The sequence below is a fragment of the Salvelinus sp. IW2-2015 genome, linkage group LG37 (genome assembly GCF_002910315.2).
Source record: "Salvelinus sp. IW2-2015 linkage group LG37, ASM291031v2, whole genome shotgun sequence".
Taxonomy (NCBI): Eukaryota; Metazoa; Chordata; class Actinopteri; order Salmoniformes; family Salmonidae; genus Salvelinus; species Salvelinus sp. IW2-2015.
Genome location: NC_036876.1, coordinates 2,021,765 through 2,040,005, shown reverse-complemented (window position 1 = coordinate 2,040,005; position 18,241 = coordinate 2,021,765). Strand labels below are relative to the sequence as shown.

The window sequence follows — 18,241 nt, the reverse complement described above, 5'->3', positions numbered from 1 at the left end:
AGACGCCGTGGAGAACGTTCTGCTGCCTGCACCATCCTCCAGCATGACCGGTTTGGCGGTGGGTCAGTCATGGTGTGGGGTTGCATTTCTTTGTGGGGCCGCACAGCCCTCCATGCCAGAGGTAGCCTGACTGCCATTAGGTACCGAGATGAGATCCTCAGAGCCCTTGTGAGACCATATGCTGACACATGCACATTTGTGGCCTGCTGGAGGTCATTTTGCAGGGCTCTTGGCAGTGCTCCTCCTGCTCAAAGGCGGAGGTAGCGGTCCTGCTGCTGGTTGTTGCCCTCCTACGGCCTCCTCCACATCTCCTGATGTACTGGCCTGTCTCCTGGTAGCGCCTCCATTCTCTGGACACTACGCTGACAGACACAGCAAACCTTCTTGCCACAGCTCGCATTGATGTGCCATCCTGGATGAGCTGCACTACCTGACCACTTGTGTGGGTTGTAGACTCCGTCTCATGCTACCACTAGAGTGAGAGCACCGCCAGCATTCAAAAGTGACCAAAACATCAGCCAGGAAGCACAGGAACTGAGAAGTGGTCTGTGGTCACACCTGCAGAATCACTCCTTTATTGGGGTGTCTGGCTAATTGCCTATAATTTCCACCTTTTGTCTATTCCATTTGCACAACAGCAAGTGAAATGTATTGTCAATCAGTGTTGCTTCCTAAGTGGACAGTTTGATTTCACAGAAGTGTGATTGACTTGGAGTTACATTGTGTTGTTTAAGTGTTCCTTTATTTTTTTGAGCAGTGTACTATAGAACGGTCTGTTCAAGATACAAGTATGTGGTGGAGTTCGATGTGTTTTTCTCTAATTTATGCTTTGGCCACAAAATACGAGTGTAGCACTGAGTAAGTACCGATCTATGCTAACTTTTTATACAGGTGAGGTCCTCTAATAAATACCAAACACTATATCAACAATTTATAATATCACAGGTTCTTTACCAAAAGGGGTGGAAAGTGGAAAATAGGAAATAGAGAATAAAGTTGTAAATAAACACCCTTTTTAACTGCAGAAGCATAGTTTCAGTTCGTAGATTCAATAGAATTGTATGGTCTGCATATAAATATAAACACAATCTTCAGCTCTGTCACTCGCAGAGTCATTATTAGCTTGATATAATAAGAGCATACTAACAAAGTGCATTGTTGCGGGAGGTGTGTCGTAGGTAGAAGGAGAGCCGATCAGCTGAACAACACATACTTAGGATTAGGCAACCTGGTTGCCACACTGGAATTTTGGCTGAAGACACATTCACCAGTCTCATCCTCCCCAGGTACGCCAACCTGTACATGTCTAAATATATCTGCTGGCACACGGAAACACTGACATTTTAAAAAGCAAACCCCACCCCCTAACAACAATAGTGTGTACAACTTTGAAAATTGAACATGCTTTAAATGCCAGAATGGCATACCCGTTTCGGTTTTCATATATAAACTCAACAACAAAAGAAACGTCCCTTTTTCAGCACCCAGTCTTTCAAAGATAATTCGTAAAAATCCAAATAACTTCACAGATCTTCATTGTAAAGGGTTTAATTACTGTTTCCCATGAACAATTATTGAATATGCACCTGTGGAACAGTCGTTAAGACACTAACAGCTTACAGACGGTAGGCAATTAAGGTCCCAGTTATGAGAACTTAGGACACTAAAGAGGCCTTTCTACTGACTCTGAAAAACACCAAAAGAAAGATGCCCAGGGTCCCTGCTCATCTGCGTGAACGTGCCTTAGGCATGCTGCAAGGAGGACTGCAGATGTGGCCAGGGCAATAAATTGCAATGTCCGTACTGTGAGACGCCTAAGACAGCACTACAGGGACACAGGATGGACAGCTGTTCGTCCTCGCAGTGGCAGACCACATGTAACAACACCTGCACAGGATCGGTACATCCGAACATCACACCTGCAGGACAGGTACAGGATGGCAACAACAACTGCCCGAGTTACACCAGAACGCACAATCCCTCCATCAGTGCTCAGACTGTCCGCAATAGGCTGAGAGGCTGGACTGAGGGCTTGTAGGCCTGTTGTAAGACAGACAGGACTGGCAAAAAGTGCCCTTCACTGACGAGTCACGTTTTTTTCTCACCAGGGGTGATGGTCGGATTCGTGTTTATTGTTGAAGGAAAGAGCGTTACACCGAGGCCTGTACTCTGGAGCTGGATCGATTTGGAGGTGGAGGGTCTGTCATGGTCTGGGGTGGTGTGTCACAGCATCATCGAACTGAGCTTATTGTCATTGCAGGCATTCTCAACACTGTGCGTTACAGGGAAGACATCCTCCTCCCTCATGTCGTACCCTTCCTGCAGGCTCATCCTGACATGAACCTCCAGCATGACAATGCCACCAGCCATACTGCTCGTTCTGTGCGTGATTTCCTGCAAGACAGGAATGTCAGTGTTCTGCCATGGCCAGCGAAGAGCCCGGATCTCAATCCCATTGAGCACGTTTAGTATATTTGAATTAAACATAATATTGGTTGTATTATTTGTTCTGTGTTTTCTGGTGGAATAAACTGAAATTGCAACCAACTTTCTCTGGCTTGTTTTAAATATAGCAATATGTTGTGTATTATTTCATTCAATGTGCTGCATTCAATCAACTCGCAAGTCAGAAATGTCTGATTTCTGAAAAGCACCTGAATTCAGCAATAATGATGTGTTTGTAGCCTACATACACCCACAGTATATGCTATGGTAAACATTGGACTCAAGAGCTAATCACTTAGCCTGAACATACACCCTGCTGTATACGGAAACAAAAAAATGTATTTATGGTTCTCAGGTCAGCCCAACAGTGGGAGTGGAGCACCTCACTGTATGTATRCCTTCCCTTTACCATTGGGCGGATTCGATTATGCTGAGCCGATTTCAACCGGCAAGAGTGGTTCAAATCGAATAGCAATCTGTCACTTGGTCATGTTGTCAACATTGCTACATGATGCATCATCCGGAAACATAGAAAATCTATTTTCCATACAATATATATTTAAATTTTCAAACTAGTTTCCATCGGAAAGGCAGATAAAGTGTTTGTGTATCAAAAGCAATCACTTTTGCACGTGAAAACAAAAAATCCTACTCATTACTCCCGCATGCTTAATTACATCACTTTTGATTTGAGCCGACATAACTGTAGGCTTTGAACCGGGCCAGGAGGCAGCCCTGWTCCAAAACGAATGCAATCAYCTTTCACCCGGTYCAAAAGASGCATAACTGGGCGATCGCYCCAGATCAACCGAATCCCCTCAACGAGCAGCGCGTGTACACAGAAGTTGATTTTCAGGAATGGCCGAACGGACTAAATTTTAACCAATCATAGACGACTAGGCTATCTCTATAGTTCATCATGTTCTGTAAATCTGATCAAAGAATAGGAATTCGTGCCCAAGCGTGGGTGTATGTTGTGGCAGTAGTGTAGTTATTCTCCTCGATCGACTGACTAATAGCTAAGCTACTTTATAATATGGACGTTTACAAATACCCTGTTTTCTTCGAGTGCCAGACTCTGGACCCACCACAGAAAGAGAAGATTAAAAAGTACTTTGAAATTCGCCGTAAATCCGGTGGCGGAGATTGTGGACCAGTAGAATCAGTTGGTGACCAAGTCTACAAGGTTGCGTTTATTTACCACGAAGGTATGACAATGTTAAAGCGAACTGAAATGTCGGTCCATAAATCAAAGCTTGTTTTTTCAAATATATGTTTTATTCTATGGCCCATTTGATTATTATTTATATAGACCTACATTTTGGTAAAACAATATGTAAACTTTCTAGGAGGATTTGTTGAACCAGAAAGTTTGTTAGATATGCGGTTTTCACTAGTTACCACAGCCACAAATGTCAAAGTTGACTATCATCAAAATTCATGAAAAATTTGCTTGATTTAAGGTTAGGGTTGGGCATAATGTTAATATTATGGTTAAGGTTAATGATAAGGTTAGGGTTAGGTTTAAAATCAGATTTTAATTAAGAAAATAATTTGTAGAATTAACCAAGGGGCAGCAAGTAGCCTAGTGGTTAGAGCGTTGTACTATTAACCGAAAGGTTGCAAGATCGAATACCCGGACTAACAAGGTAAACATCTGTCGTTCTGCTCCTGAACAAGGTAGTTATTAATCCACTGTTCCTAAACCGTTATTGAAAAGAAGAACTTTCCTTCTTAAATAAAGGTAAGCAAAATGACTTTGTGGCTGTGATGACTGACATATGCAATACATCTGATATTTGCCAAATTTTCACTTTCACATAGCCAGGCTACAGCCATGGACACATGCATTACTTTATATTTCATCAACTGTAGAGTAATTTATCAATCTTAACAGGAAAACAGACGTTGTTTTAATAACTTTTAATATGAATTAATAACTATAGATGTACTGTACATACAGTATATTAATTTACTCCTCTAGCCTATTTATCCTTCAACTCTTCAAGTCCTGGAGTGAATTCAAAAGGCTTAATGAATACAGTTAACATATATTATTATTATTGTTGTTGCTGTTATTGTTCTTACTACTACATGACAACAACAACGCATTATGACTGTGTATCTCTTCCAGTCCAGGAGAGGGTACTTCAGAAAGCTCATCATGTGTTGGAGATGCCTGGAGGACCTCTCTCCCTCACTCTGAGAGACAGCCTGGAGACAAGCTCTCCAGTAAGCAGTCAGGTGGTGAGGCCAGACTAAACAAACACACCTTTACAGTACATGCAAAGTCACATAACCTGTTAGATACAACATTTATTTTCCATAATATGACGTCAATGCACTGTTGTTGTATTTACATCCCAGTAAACATAAAGCTTAGTCATATATCATGGATCTGTCTGTCAGGTAAGAACTTTATTATCCCTTCAAATGACGTCAAAATAGTCTGATTATATTGCATGTTTGATTTATGTGATATTATAATAAGTAACAATAATTTACAATATGAGGAATGACAAGAACATAGTGTAACGACTCTGGGTTCATAAGCGCGGAAATAGACTATGCCGCACGAGCATGCTTTTGCGGCACAGTCGATAGTGCGCCGGTCCTCGGGCTAGAAGGTTGAGGGTTCGAGACCTGCTCCCTGCTGTTTCATTACAATACATTTTAGCTAAACAAAATCTGTACTAAACTAAATGGACAAATAACAAACCAGTTGCTAGATTTATCAGATAATCCAGACGCAGCTGTACGGTCAACCTACAATAATAAATGAATAATAAATGTAGATAAAGACAGACATAATAATCATTAAGAGTGGTATTCCCCAGGACTTACACCTTTTTTCTCTGACTCTAGAGTCACCAGTCCTTCCCATTCCATCCCTCCCTCCCTGTCCAGACATCGCCACCTGGTGGCCTAGAGCATGAACTCCATCTAGACTCCTACCTCCTGAGATACCTGAAGGAGAGCCCTGGGGCTGGAAGAGACCTGCAGCAGCAGCTGTCCTCTCTGGGCTGCTCTGTCCACCTCTACCCAGAGGACGGGAGGGCAGTGGTCAGAGGCTCAGGCCAAGCTGGGTCATGTGGAGATGGGGTGGGACCATGGAAGGCACAGGTAGAGAGACTGTTCAAACAGCTCCAGGAGCGGTACAAATGCCACTATGAGGTAGACCCACGTAAGCGCCAGTCTCTGCTGCAGAGAAGTACCCTGGGTTTGGAGGATGTGAGGGTTTACTGCGAGGCAGGGGAAGGGTTTGCGGTGGTGGTTGGGGAGGGGGCCAAGGTCCAGGCCAAGCTGAAGGAGCTGGAGGCCTTCCAGTCTCAGGGTCTGAGCTCCATGAAGCAGGAGAAGATCAGCACCACCTGTCAACTTGGACAGTCCAAGCTCCGTCTTCTAGGGAAAGTGATAGAGAAGGATCTAGGTGAGGCTGTTCCAGGGGTGAAGGTGACGCACGGTGACTCATTTCAGCTGGTGCTGGAGGGTTCAGCAAGTGAAGTCCGGACAGCCAGACAGTTGGTTACAGATAAAATCTCTCTGGTGCTGGAGCGGGTGGTGCCTGAGGTGGCCCCCCACCTCCTGTCCTTCCTGAGGGATGAGTATGGGAGGCCTGGGAACCTGAGCAGTCTGCTGGGGTTGGGACTCCATGTGGAGGTAGAGCTGGGGGACACAGAGCTCCGTCTGTTCTCCCTCTCCTCCGGGAAACTAGACCAAGCTGAGAGGGATCTGCTGGGGGAGTTTGGGGAGGAGAAGATTGATGTGCCCAAAGGTGCCTTCCAGGCTGAACTGAAGTCCAAACTTGAGAAGAAGGTGAAGGAGATGAACCAGAGCAGATGCCAGGTGATAGCCAGGTATGGTCCTGGGTGTAGAGTGCAGCTGCTGGGCCACCTGAAGCAGGTTCAGGAGCTGAGGGAGGAGATTGGGGCCTTTCTGAGAGACCAGTCCAGTGTAAGAGTTGTGGGACGCCCTCAACAGAACCATGGTGGCGCAGTCGAATCAGGCGCCGGACCAAGACGTGAGGAGACGGTCACAGCCACCAGCTATCGCCTCCAGGGGGGGCTGCAGGTAGTGGTTTGTCAGGGTGACATCACCAAGGAACGGGCAGACGCACTGGTGAACTCAGCGAGTGAGGATCTGGATCACGCTGGGGGCGTGGCTGCAGCTCTGAGCCAGGCGGGGGGGCCTGAGGTACAGCAGGCCAGCAGGGATCTGGTTAGGCAGATAGGGAGAGTACCCACAGGTACAGTGGTAGAGACTACAGGAGGGAATCTGCCTTGTAAGATGCTGCTGCACGCAGTGGGACCAGTAGGTGGCAGCGTCAGTGGAAATGAGCTGGAAAAGACAGTAAAGGCAGCCCTGGATCTGGCAGAGACTATGGAGCTCCAGACCCTGGCCATGCCCGGCATCAGCTCGGGGATATTCGGCGTTCCTCTGAAGGTGTGTTCTGAGGCCATAGTCTCTGCAGTGAGGGACTTTGGGAGGGAACAGCACATCCTTACCAAGGTCACTCTGATTGATGTGAGTGGAGAGGTAGTGAGAGCCATGCAGGAGGCATGTGATAGGCTGTTACAGGGGAAGAGGGAGTTTCCTGGGTGGGAGGTAGAGTCCAGCACCACCACTACCACTACACATGCTTCTCAGAGAGACACCACTGCTGCCTCCGCCAGGGGACCAGTGGCTCCAGAGGTCTGTGTCCAGGTGGAGGTCATCCAGGGAACCATAGAGAAGCAGCAGGTGAGAGAGAGACACTGACATGGGCACAGCCTTGATTCAACATTCTGTGAATAATGTTGATTTCATACTGACTCAATGTTCCCTTTCTCTTTCTCTTTCCATCTCTCTCTCTAAAGGTGGATGCGCTGGTGTCCCCCATGGTTGGTAGTGACCCTCTCTCCTCCCGTGTTGGTAATGTCTTGTCGTTGGTAGCTGGACCGGCGCTGATGACAGCATTTCTGAGGGAATCAGGGGAACAGACTGCACCTGGTGACAATGTTCTGGTGGAGGGACTGTCTGGTCTCAGCTCTGGCCGTGTCTTCTTTCTCAGATGTGCACGCTGGGACAACAACCCCCAAGGACCAGCAGTACAGGTGTGTCCCTTTATGCATGTGTGTGTGTGTATGTGTTGTGAACTTTGAACCTCCATTAACCCTTGACCTCTGGTCCTCTCTCAGGCTCTGAGGCAGGGTGTGAGGAAAATCCTGACCTCTTGTGAGAACAGGGGCTTCCGTTCCGTTGCCTTCCCTGTAGTTGGAACTGGTGTGGTTCTCCAGTTCCCTGACAACGTGGTAACACAGGTTCTGCTAGAAGAGATCCGTAGGTATGAGCAGAACCGAGCGAGCAGAACCCCCTTCCTTGTCCGCATCATTGTCCATCCAAATGACAGAGATTCTACCAAGGTGAGCAGAGACTTTTGAAGAAGGTCTCACTCAATGCATTGGTGAAAAAATAATTTAACTTCAATGTTTCAGCCAGCCATTTTATAATACTGTCATACATCCATAATTACAGTTACAGTCCTTCATTGCAGTTGTATTGCTGTCTCTTATACACATCTAGATGTGTATAAAAGTTGAACGGTACACAGTCTACGAGAACGAAGCCGTGGTGAAAATCGAGACTTATTTTTCACCAGAGGCCTTCAAATATGCCACAGTCCTCTTCACTCATGGTGACCAGCTCAATGGTTTGACCCTGTCTCTTATACACATCTAGATGTGTATAAGAGACAGCCGGTACACAGTCCACGAGGAACAAGTCTTCGCAAAATGGAGGAATGTTTTTCACCAGAGGCCTTCAAATATGCCACAGTCCTCCTGTCTCTTATACACATCTAGATGTGTATAAGAGACAGGTCCACGAGAACGAAGCCGTAGCGAAAATCGAGACGTACTTTTCACCAGAGGCCTTCAAATATGCCACAGTCCTCTTCACGCATGGTGACCAGCTCAATGGTTTGACCATTGAGAAGTTTGTCCAACAGAATGATGAACTGAACAAGCTTGTGGAGAAATGTGGAGGCCGCTGTCACGTGATCGACAACAAATACTGGAACACCAATCAGCAGGGTCGGTACAGGAACAACCAGTACCAAGTAGCAGAGTTACTCAACACCATAGAGAAGATGGTGAGAGATAACAGAGGAGGGTTCTACACCAACGAGATGCTCCAAGAGGCGGAGAGATTAATACAAGCAGAGATAGAGAGTCTTAGGAAGGAGTTCAAAGGCCAGATGTCAGAGGAAGAGATGAGAAAACAAGCCAAGGAAAGAGCGAGGAGGAAACTCCTGATCAAATTGTCGGGGATAGCAACAGGTGCAGTGGTAGGAGCTTTACTTGGGGTAATACTGGCAATAATGATTCCACTCACACTCGCTAAACAACCATTGATCAATTTAGTCAAAAGTCATATAGCAGCTTCAATGACAATAGTGCCAGCAGCCGTGGCAGAGGTAGCAGGACCAGTACTTACAGTAGAGTCAGGGGTGGGAGTAGGTTCAGGGATAGGCATAGGTGCAGGGGTAGGCATAGGTGCAGGAGTTGTCGTTGGGATGGCCGCAACAGCAGGAGCAGTGAGAGGAGGGATAGTAGGAGCTACTGCAGCAGAGGAGGCAGAGACAGTACAGGAGGCAGCAGAGAAAGCAGCCAATGCGGTCTACCATGAAGCTAAGGGTATTTATGACCAAGCAGGACACCTTTGGAAAGGTTATAGTAACTTTAAGTAGATGAGATATACCTGAAACCATTGAGTGATGGCAACGTGTGTTTCTGACTAATAACTATGTGGACACCAGTCAGTTCTATTCCACTGTAGAATAGCTCCTTGTCCAACATATGTAGCTGCTTGTCCAAATGTAAAAAAATATATATATATTTTGCATATATTTTTCATTTTTATAGTTTTGTAAAAATCAAGGGATATACAGTGGGGAGAACAAGTATTTGATACACTGCTGATTTTGCAGGTTTTCCTACTTACAAAGCATGTAGAGGTCTGTAATTTTTATCATAGGTACACTTCAACTGTGAGAGACGAAATCTAAAACAAAAATCCAGAAAATCACATTGTATGATTTTTTAATAATTAATTTGCATTTTATTGCATGACATAAGTATTTGATCACCTACCAACCAGTAAGAATTCCGGCTCTCACAGACCTGTTAGTTTTTCTTTAAGAAGCCCTCCTGTTCTCCACTCATTACTGTATTAACTGCACCTGTTTGAACTCGTTACCTGTATAAAAGACAACTGTCCACACACTCAATCAAACAGATTCCAACCTCTCCACAATGGCCAAGACCAGAGAGCTGTGTAAGGACATCAGGGATACAATTGTAGACCTGCACAAGACTGGGATGGGCTACAGGACAATAGGCAAGCAGCTTGGTGAGAAGGAAACAACTGTTGGCGCAATTATTAGAAAATGGAAGAAGTTCAAGATGACGATCAATCACCCTCGGTCTGGGGCTCCATGCAAGATTTCACCTCGTGGGGCATCAATGATCATGAGGAAGGTGAGGGATCAGCCCAAACTACACGGCAGGACCTGGTCAATGACCTGAAGAGAGCTGGGACCACAGTCTCAAAGAAAACCATTAGTAACACACTACGCCGTCATGGATTAAAATCCTGCAGCGCACGCAAGGTCCCCCTGCTTAAGCCAGTGCATGTCCAGGCCTGTCTGAAGTTTGCCAATGACCATCTGGATGATCAGAGGAGGAATGGAGAAGTCATGTGGTCTGATGAGACAAAAATAGAGCTTTTTTGGTCTAACTCCACTCGCCGTGTTTGGAGAAGAAGAAGTATGAGTACAACCCCAAGAACACCATCCCAACCGTGAAGCATGGAGGTGGAAACATCATTCTCTTTGGGGATGCTTTTCTGCAAAGGGGACAGGACGACTGCACCGTATTGAGGGGAGGATGGATGGGGCCATGTATCGCGAGATCTTGGCCAACAACCTCCTTCCCTCAGTAAGAGCATTGAAGATGGGTCGTGGCTGGGTCTTCCAGCATGACAACGACACGAAACACACAAGCCATGGCAACTAAGGAGTGGCTCCGTAAGAAGCATCTCAAGGTGCTTAGCCAGTCTCCAGACCTGAACCCAATAGAAAATCTTTGGAGGGAGCTGAAAGTCCGTATTGCCCAGCGACAGCCCCGAAACCTGAAGGATCTGGAGAAGATCTGTAGGGAGGAGTGGGCAAAATCCCTGCTGCAGTGTGTGCAAACCTAGTCAAGAACTACAGGAAACGTATGATCTCTGTAATTGCAAACAAAGGTTTCTCTACCAAATATTAAGTTCTGCTTTTCTGATGTATCAAATACTTATGTCATGCAATAAAATGCAAATTAATTACTTAAAAATCATACAATGTGATTTTCTGGATTTTTGTTTTAGATTCCGTCTCTCATAGTTGAAGTGTACCTATGATAAAAATTACAGAACTCTACATGCTTTGTAAGTAGGAAAACCTGCAAAATCGGCAGTGTATCAAATACTTGTTCTCCCCACTGTATATTGCAAATAGTACTGTGGCAGTTATGAAAATGTGTCAGCTGGTTATTGACATGCAAAAGTCTGACTTTATAGTTCGAAGAAAATAATTTAACTTAATAGGATGTTTTTTCCATGTCGGATCGTGTTCGCATATGAAGTGGCTATATGTTGGGAGTAAAAGTGAAAAATTCAAACAATACCTATAGAGTTATATGGTTAGAACCTTAGAGTTGTCTTAGAAATCAAAACGTATATGGGCTGCATGATGCGACTATAGGCAATTGATGATTTGAGAAAGTCGCAAAAAAACTTGGCGCTTTGTTCCTTGCCTGATCACATTTTCTCCCATCAGACTAATCTCAGTTTAATCTTGTCTTTACCCAAATGTAAAATGACTTTAGATTTAGAATAGCCCTTTATCAATTGGGCAGGGGGAAAATAAATGTAATCTGTATGCACTAAAATAGCGAATAGGGGCCACTTCCCGCTATTCCGGTTATTTCACTCCACACAACAACCACTGTCAGAGGGGCATGCATCCTCTTGCGGCGCGACAGGTGATATTCTGCCCAAACTCTGAATACTATGGGCTCTCCAACCCTTTTCCTACAGCTACCCAGTGCCCAGTTAAATCTGTTAAGAACATTGATAGTAACATGTTTTAACAACGAAATATATTTAATTAAACTGTTTACAGCCCCTCTCTGCGCGCTCAAGAAAGGAATGATGGAGAGAGGGGAAGAGACGGAAACGCACGGTGGTGAGATATTCTGTAGCTAATCGTAATGCGTAAGTCTATTAATTATGAAGAAAGAAAAAAACCGATTACTAGGATATTCAAAATCCTGTACACATTCCCTTTAATTGTTGGCTAACTCTGAATTCGAATAGGATAGACCAATTATGTACCAAAGACATCTTATAACTGTTTTAAAATGTTATTCTGCCATGCATAATGTGGTAGGCTATGTATAACGGCACAATCATTATTTTAATTCCGTATTTTTTTCAGGCTTGGGCTCAGATATAGGCTTATATGTATGCATAAGCTCTAATAGCATAAGGTTATTTTTTATGAATCATTACCTTAGATAGCGCTGTCCGTTTCATTGTGTTAGGCTTTGAAACAACATCCATGTTTTCCATTCAGTTTGAACCTGTCGTTGAACTCCTTTCTTCAAAGTGATCAATCACAGTGAGATGAGTTTTAAAAGCACATACTGTTTTGATGATGTGTTTGGTGTGATTTTTTAAATTGTATTTGCATTGATGTCAGAGTGATTAGAGGAACAGTAGAGCATCTGCTGATGGTTAGCGAGTTGGGAATTGTACTGCGGTCATGACTCATGATATGGTAACATGGTCACTTCAACAGCCCTAGAAGATGATTGTAAGTCGCTCTGGATAAGAGCGTCTGCTAAATGACTTAAATGTAAATGTAAAATGATTGTGATTAAACTGCATAGTATTTATTTCTGGGCCATGACCATCCATAGGCTTATGGTTTAAACAGCTGGAGCAGAGACACAGGGGTTTTATACTCTTTGACTTCATTGTAATGATTATTACACCAAAGCAAATATGACCCATTCATTGGACACAGAGAGTAAATGTTCTGAACATTTAATTTAATTTGCAGTAATGTATTTTCTGTAGAACATGCATATTTCAATTAGATATATTGATTGTTTGAACTGAAACGATGTAATGTTCTGAATGTGAGAGCTTCTGCAAATAATGCCAGTTCATGTCATCTATATTTTGAATCTTGAGCTTTGAAAATACTAAAAGGGGGAAAAAATATGCTTATAACCAACTGGATAGCAGTGAGTGAGTGAGTGAGTGAGTGAGTGTGTGTATATATATATATATATATATATATATATATATATATATATATAAGCAACATGGTCTCATTAGAATATGTCAAAATAGTGACATTTAACCATTGTAGTTACATTGTGGTATCACCTATGCTTAATGTACATGTATGTCAGGAGGGACAGAACTTAGGGTTGTTTAGTCATTGATTATTATTTTTAAAGGGAAATATTACAAGGAATTATTTAGAAATAAAAAATATTGCACAAACATTGATTTCCTTAAAATGTTCTTGACCTTCTCTCAATATTTTCTAAACATGACTATTTGTAGTAATTATTAAAAACGGGAAACATGCATATTAACCATAAATATGTCATTAGGATTTTCACATATTTTGTTTAAATGAAATAATCCAAATGTAAATAAGGTTGAGTGAGATTTCATTGGTATGACATACACTTTTAGAGTTTTAAATATACTTCAACTGTTTAATTACACCTATCATTTCTAGAAAATATTTATGTAATGCCTGTGTTAGTTATTGGATTGACCAAATCTGTAACAAACAGTCAACAACCATAATTATCAATACCCATGAATTATTACTTATTAAAATACAAATATTATAATACAACAAAAACATAATTGTAATTATAGAAATACCACACGTAAAAAAAATCGACCCAATAAATTACAAAAATATATCTCTTAAGTTCTCAATAATATTTCTCAAACATATGACCGTAATTTAATGTAAATGATCAGTAATATTTAATCAAACATAATTACTATAATTTACCACCTGAAAATGATTAAACATATTTATCAAATATACTGTAATTTATAATATGTGTATATGATAAAAAAATATTTATCAAATAAACTGTAGCCTATATCATTGCTGTAATTGACAATGAAAATATTCAAATCCATTCTGGAAATCATCAATTACATCAGACTAAAATGTTTGGATTTTAAAAGTACAGTAATACTTACTTGAAGGGGTCTATACATATACTACTACGTAAACTCAGAGACTGTTGTACCCGTATGATGACAAGATGGTACAGTCCAGAGCCATGCATTTAGAAAGTTGGGACATTGAGGGTCTGCATTATGAGCATTTAAATGACACTACAACATTCTATGGAAGCCATGTTAACGCCCCTTTAGGAATATTTTAAAATGTACACTACCGTTCAAAAGTTTGGGGTCACTTAGAAATGTCCCTGTTTTCCATACAAACATACATGACATGAGTTGCTAAATTAATAGGCAATATAGTCAAGACATTGACAAGGTTATAAATAATGATTTTTAATTGAAATAATAGTGTTCTTCAAACTTTGCTTTCGTCAAAGAATCCTCCATTTGCAGCAATTACAGCCTTGCAGACCTTTGGCATTCTAGTTGTCAACTTGTTGAGGTAATCTGAAGAGATTTCAACCCATGCTTCCTAAAGCACCTCCCATAAAATGGATTGGCTTGATGGACACTTCTTATGTACCATACAGTCAAGCTGCTCCCACAACAGCTCCATAGGGTTGAGATCCGGTGACTGTGCTGGCTACTCCATTATAGACAGAATACCAGCTGACTGCTTCTTCCCTAAATATTTCTTGCATAGTTTGGAGCTGTGCTTTGTGTCATTGTCCTGTTGTAGCCGTCCACAGGGCATGGCGTTGCAAAATGGAGTGATAGCCTTCCTTCTTCAAGATCCCTTTTACCCTGTAAAAATCTCCCCTTTACCACCACCAAAGCACCCCTAGGCCATCATATTGCCTCCACCATGCTTGACAGATGGTGTCAAGCACTCCTCCAGCATCTCTTCATTTTTTCTGCGTATCCCGAATGTTCTACTTTGTGATCTGAACACCTCAAACTTAGATTTGTCTGTCCATAACACTTTTTTCCAATCTTCCTCTGTCCAGTGTCTGTGTTCGTTTGCCCATCGTAATCTTTGATTTTATTGGCCAGTCTGAGATATGGCTTTTTCTTTTCAACTCTGCCTAGAAGGCCAGTATCCCGGAGTCGCCTCTTCACTCTTGACGTTGAGACTGGTGTTTTGCGGGTACTATTTAATGAAGCTTGAGGACTAGTGAGGCATCTGTTTCTCAAACTAGACACTCTAATGTACTTGTCCTCTTGCTCAGTTGTGCACTGGGGCCTCCCACTCCTCTTTCTATTCTGATTAGGGCCATGTTGCACTGTTCTGTGAAGGGAGTAGTACACAGCGTTGTACAAGATCTTCAGTTTCTTGGCAATTTCTTGCATAGAATAGCCTTCATTTTTCAGAACAAGAATAGACTGACGAGTTTCAGAAGAAAGTTATTTGTTTCTGGCCATTTTGAGCCTGTAATCGAACCCACAAATGATGATGCTCCAGATACTCAAGAAGTCTAAAGGACAGTTTTATTGCTTCTTTAATCAGAACAACAGTTTTCAGCTGTGCTATCATAATTGCAAAAGGGTTTTCTAATGATCAATTAGTCTTTTAAAATGATAAACTTGGATTAGCTAACACAACGTGCCATTGGAACACAGGAGTGATGGTTGCTGATAATGGGCCTCTGTGGGCCTATGTACAAATTCCATAAAGAATCTGCCGTTTCCAGCGACAATAGTCATGTACAACATTAACAATGTCTACACTGTATTTCTGATCAATTTGATGTTATTTTAATGGACAAAAAATAGCTTTTCTTTCAAAAACCAGGACATTTCTAAGTGACCCCAAACTTTTGAACGGTAGTGTATATGAAACTGAATGCCTAGAATCAGACATATATTTGAAATTCATCAGGATGGTACATTCCAGGGGCCTCATTTATCAATCATGTGTACACTTTAAAAAGAAAAGGTTCCTGGAGTATCCTTTAGGGGTTCTTCAAATAATTCCTTTTAATGGATCCTCGAAGAACCTATAAGCCGAAATCTGTATGTAAACCATGCATGGGATCATTTCCACCTAAAGTGTGAGATTTATCGATATGAACGTTTGCTTGAGAGTGTGCGTAAATGTCCGCATAATCACAGTGCCAAGTGGTGGAATAGGAAACAGCTTGTCAAGTGTAGAATGGGGAAAATATACTCTGAGTGTACAAAACATTAGGAACACCTTCCTAATATTGAGTTGCATCCCCTTTTGCCCTCAGAACAGTCTTAATTGGTCGGGGTATGGACTCTACAAGGTGTCCCAAGCGTTCCACAGGGATGCTGGCCTATGTTGACTCCATTGTTTAACACAGTTGTGTCAAAAGGGTTGAATGTCCTTTGGGTGGTGGACCATTGTTGATACATACGCAGTGGCAACCCACAGTGTCGATTTTAGCTTGTAAATCTTGGTGGTCCAAAAAAAAGTGTCATGCATGCCATCAAAGCCACAACACTAAACAATACATTAATTGTACTATAACGGTGACAAACGATGCCCACAAACGGTTAGGGCCTACATAAAGCTGTCCCAACAGCAGACTCCCAACACCTTACCACTGCTACACCTGGCTATCAGCGGAGCCTTGTATGTCAGCGAAACAGTTCATTCAGCCTCATTTACTGCCTTTAAAAAAACATAGCTGATATGGCTGACTTGCTAAACAAATGTGGTTTCTACAGACAGTTGAGATGTACAAACTATGGCATAAGGGGACGGCAAGCGGATAAGAGGCAATCCATATTTTCGATTAAGACATTAATGAGCGAGCGTTAGTCAATATAACTATTTGTTTAGCACTTTTGAAATGTACAGCGACAGAATTCAGAACATGTGCCATTCTTACAGTGTTCTCCTTGTACACCAAGTTAGAACCGTAGGATAATTAAAGGGGGCATAAGCAGACAATGAAAACTCACAATATTCGATGATTACATTTCTCTAAAACAGGTTATAGGCTACAGTAGAACAGTAGGCAAAATGAAGAGGGGTAAATAGACTAAATTATTAGGATGAGGCACATGGGCTACTAACATCGTACTACACACCATAAAATTAGTATTACTTTCTTAGCTACAGTATACATATCTCCCTGGCATATTACATCATTTATGAAGCAGCATACAAAAAAATGTTGGACTCACATTGTTTTGCTCGGCTCACTTGAACAGAAAGGTGGCACAGCAGACCTCCGAGTAAACAGTTGTTTTGAGCGCATGAAACTTGGAAAAGAGCCCCTTACTCCCAGATTTGGGACCACACAGCCACTGTCATTGATTCCTTCCAAACCACTCATTGAATTTGCGATTTCCAACTTGTTGTGTAATGTTTAAGTCCAATGGCCGATGAGCACCGATATGTTTTATCTATAATTTCTGTTCATTATTTCTCTTCAAATGACAAGGATTAAAAAGTATTTGCCAGTAGATTGTCGACTTGATTCATGATGATGACTGCTAGCTAAGATTGTAAAAGTATGATGTTGACATGATCAGTCCAATCAAAGCTACTGTACATATAACGTGATTTGACGTCATTTTATCTGTGACCAATTACCTTGAACCTTGGATGGGCACATCTATGGCAGCAGCCAAAGGGCTAGAATTTTCAATGTCTCTTCTTACACTTGGCAGTGACGTAAAGTCCCCATAATTGATAGAACACTGAGCCAATCACAGCGCAATGCCCCCTATTTTCTGCTGGCATGCCCCACCACCACAGAAAGCACTGAGCTAGGCTGAAACACCTGCATTTTGGAGCTGCCTTACTCAAGAAAACCGATTTATTAACTCAATGATATATATTATTTGTACATTGTTTGCGAACTGATATGTGACACGTATCAATGCCAAAATAACATGCAAAACAGGCAAGCCCCCTCCCCCCAAAAAAATATGTTTTGCAAAAAATGTGGGGCTCAAAAAAGGGGATTCTGCCCCACCTGCCCTGAATGATGGGTCACCACTGCGAGTCATTCAGAGCAGGTACCTGTTTAGCTAAAAAATAATCATATACATATACAGTGCCTTGCAAAAGTATTCATCCTCCTTGGCTTTTTTCCTATTATGTTGCATTACAACCAGTAATTTAAATTGATTTTTATTTGGATTTCATGTAATGGACATACACAAAATAGTCCAAATTAGTGAAGTGAAATGAAAAAAAATGACTTGTTTAAAAAAAAAAATATGGAAAAGTGGTGCGTGCATGTGTATTCACCCCCTTTGCAAAGTCCCTAAATAAGATCTAGTGCAACCAATTACCTTCAGAAGTCACATAATTAGTTAAATAAAGTCCACCTGTGTGCAATCTAAGTGTCACATGATCTCAGTATATATACACCTGTTCTGACAGGCACCAGAGTCTGCAACACCACCAAGCAAGGGGCACCACCAAGCAAGCGGCACCATGAAGACCAAGGAGCTCTCCAAACAGGTCAGGGACAAAGTTATGGAGAAGTACAGATCAGGGTTAGGTTATAAAAAAAATATCTGAACTTTGAACATCCCATGGAGCACCATTAAATCCATTATTAGA

At 42.3% G+C, this 18,241-nt stretch overlaps 1 protein-coding gene and 1 pseudogene across 1 annotated transcript; both read left to right on the top strand.

Annotated features, from left to right (window-relative positions):
- The first annotated feature begins 3,481 nt into the window (after positions 1-3,481).
- Positions 3,482-14,469, top strand: LOC111960137 (protein mono-ADP-ribosyltransferase PARP14-like). Its single transcript, XM_070437797.1, has 8 exons — positions 3,482-3,653; positions 4,580-4,677; positions 5,311-7,185; positions 7,302-7,538; positions 7,623-7,847; positions 8,008-8,119; positions 8,286-8,762; positions 14,435-14,469. Exons 1-8 carry the CDS (start codon positions 3,482-3,484, stop codon positions 14,467-14,469), a joined length of 3,231 nt encoding a protein of 1,076 aa, XP_070293898.1.
- A 1,666-nt stretch (positions 14,470-16,135) lies between these two features.
- Positions 16,136-18,241, top strand: part of LOC139023831 (uncharacterized) — a 97,999-nt pseudogene continuing 95,893 nt past the window's right edge.

Excerpts from the sequence above, each read along its gene's own strand:
- LOC111960137 (XM_070437797.1), top strand. The coding sequence starts at position 3,482 with ATGGACGTTTACAAATACCCTGTTTTCTTCGAGTGCCAGACTCTGGAC. Across the intron at positions 4,678-5,310 it reads GCCTGGAGACAAGCTCTCCA|AGTCACCAGTCCTTCCCATT; the intron begins GTAAGCAGTCAG and ends CTCTGACTCTAG. Across the intron at positions 7,539-7,622 it reads CCCAAGGACCAGCAGTACAG|GCTCTGAGGCAGGGTGTGAG; the intron begins GTGTGTCCCTTT and ends GTCCTCTCTCAG.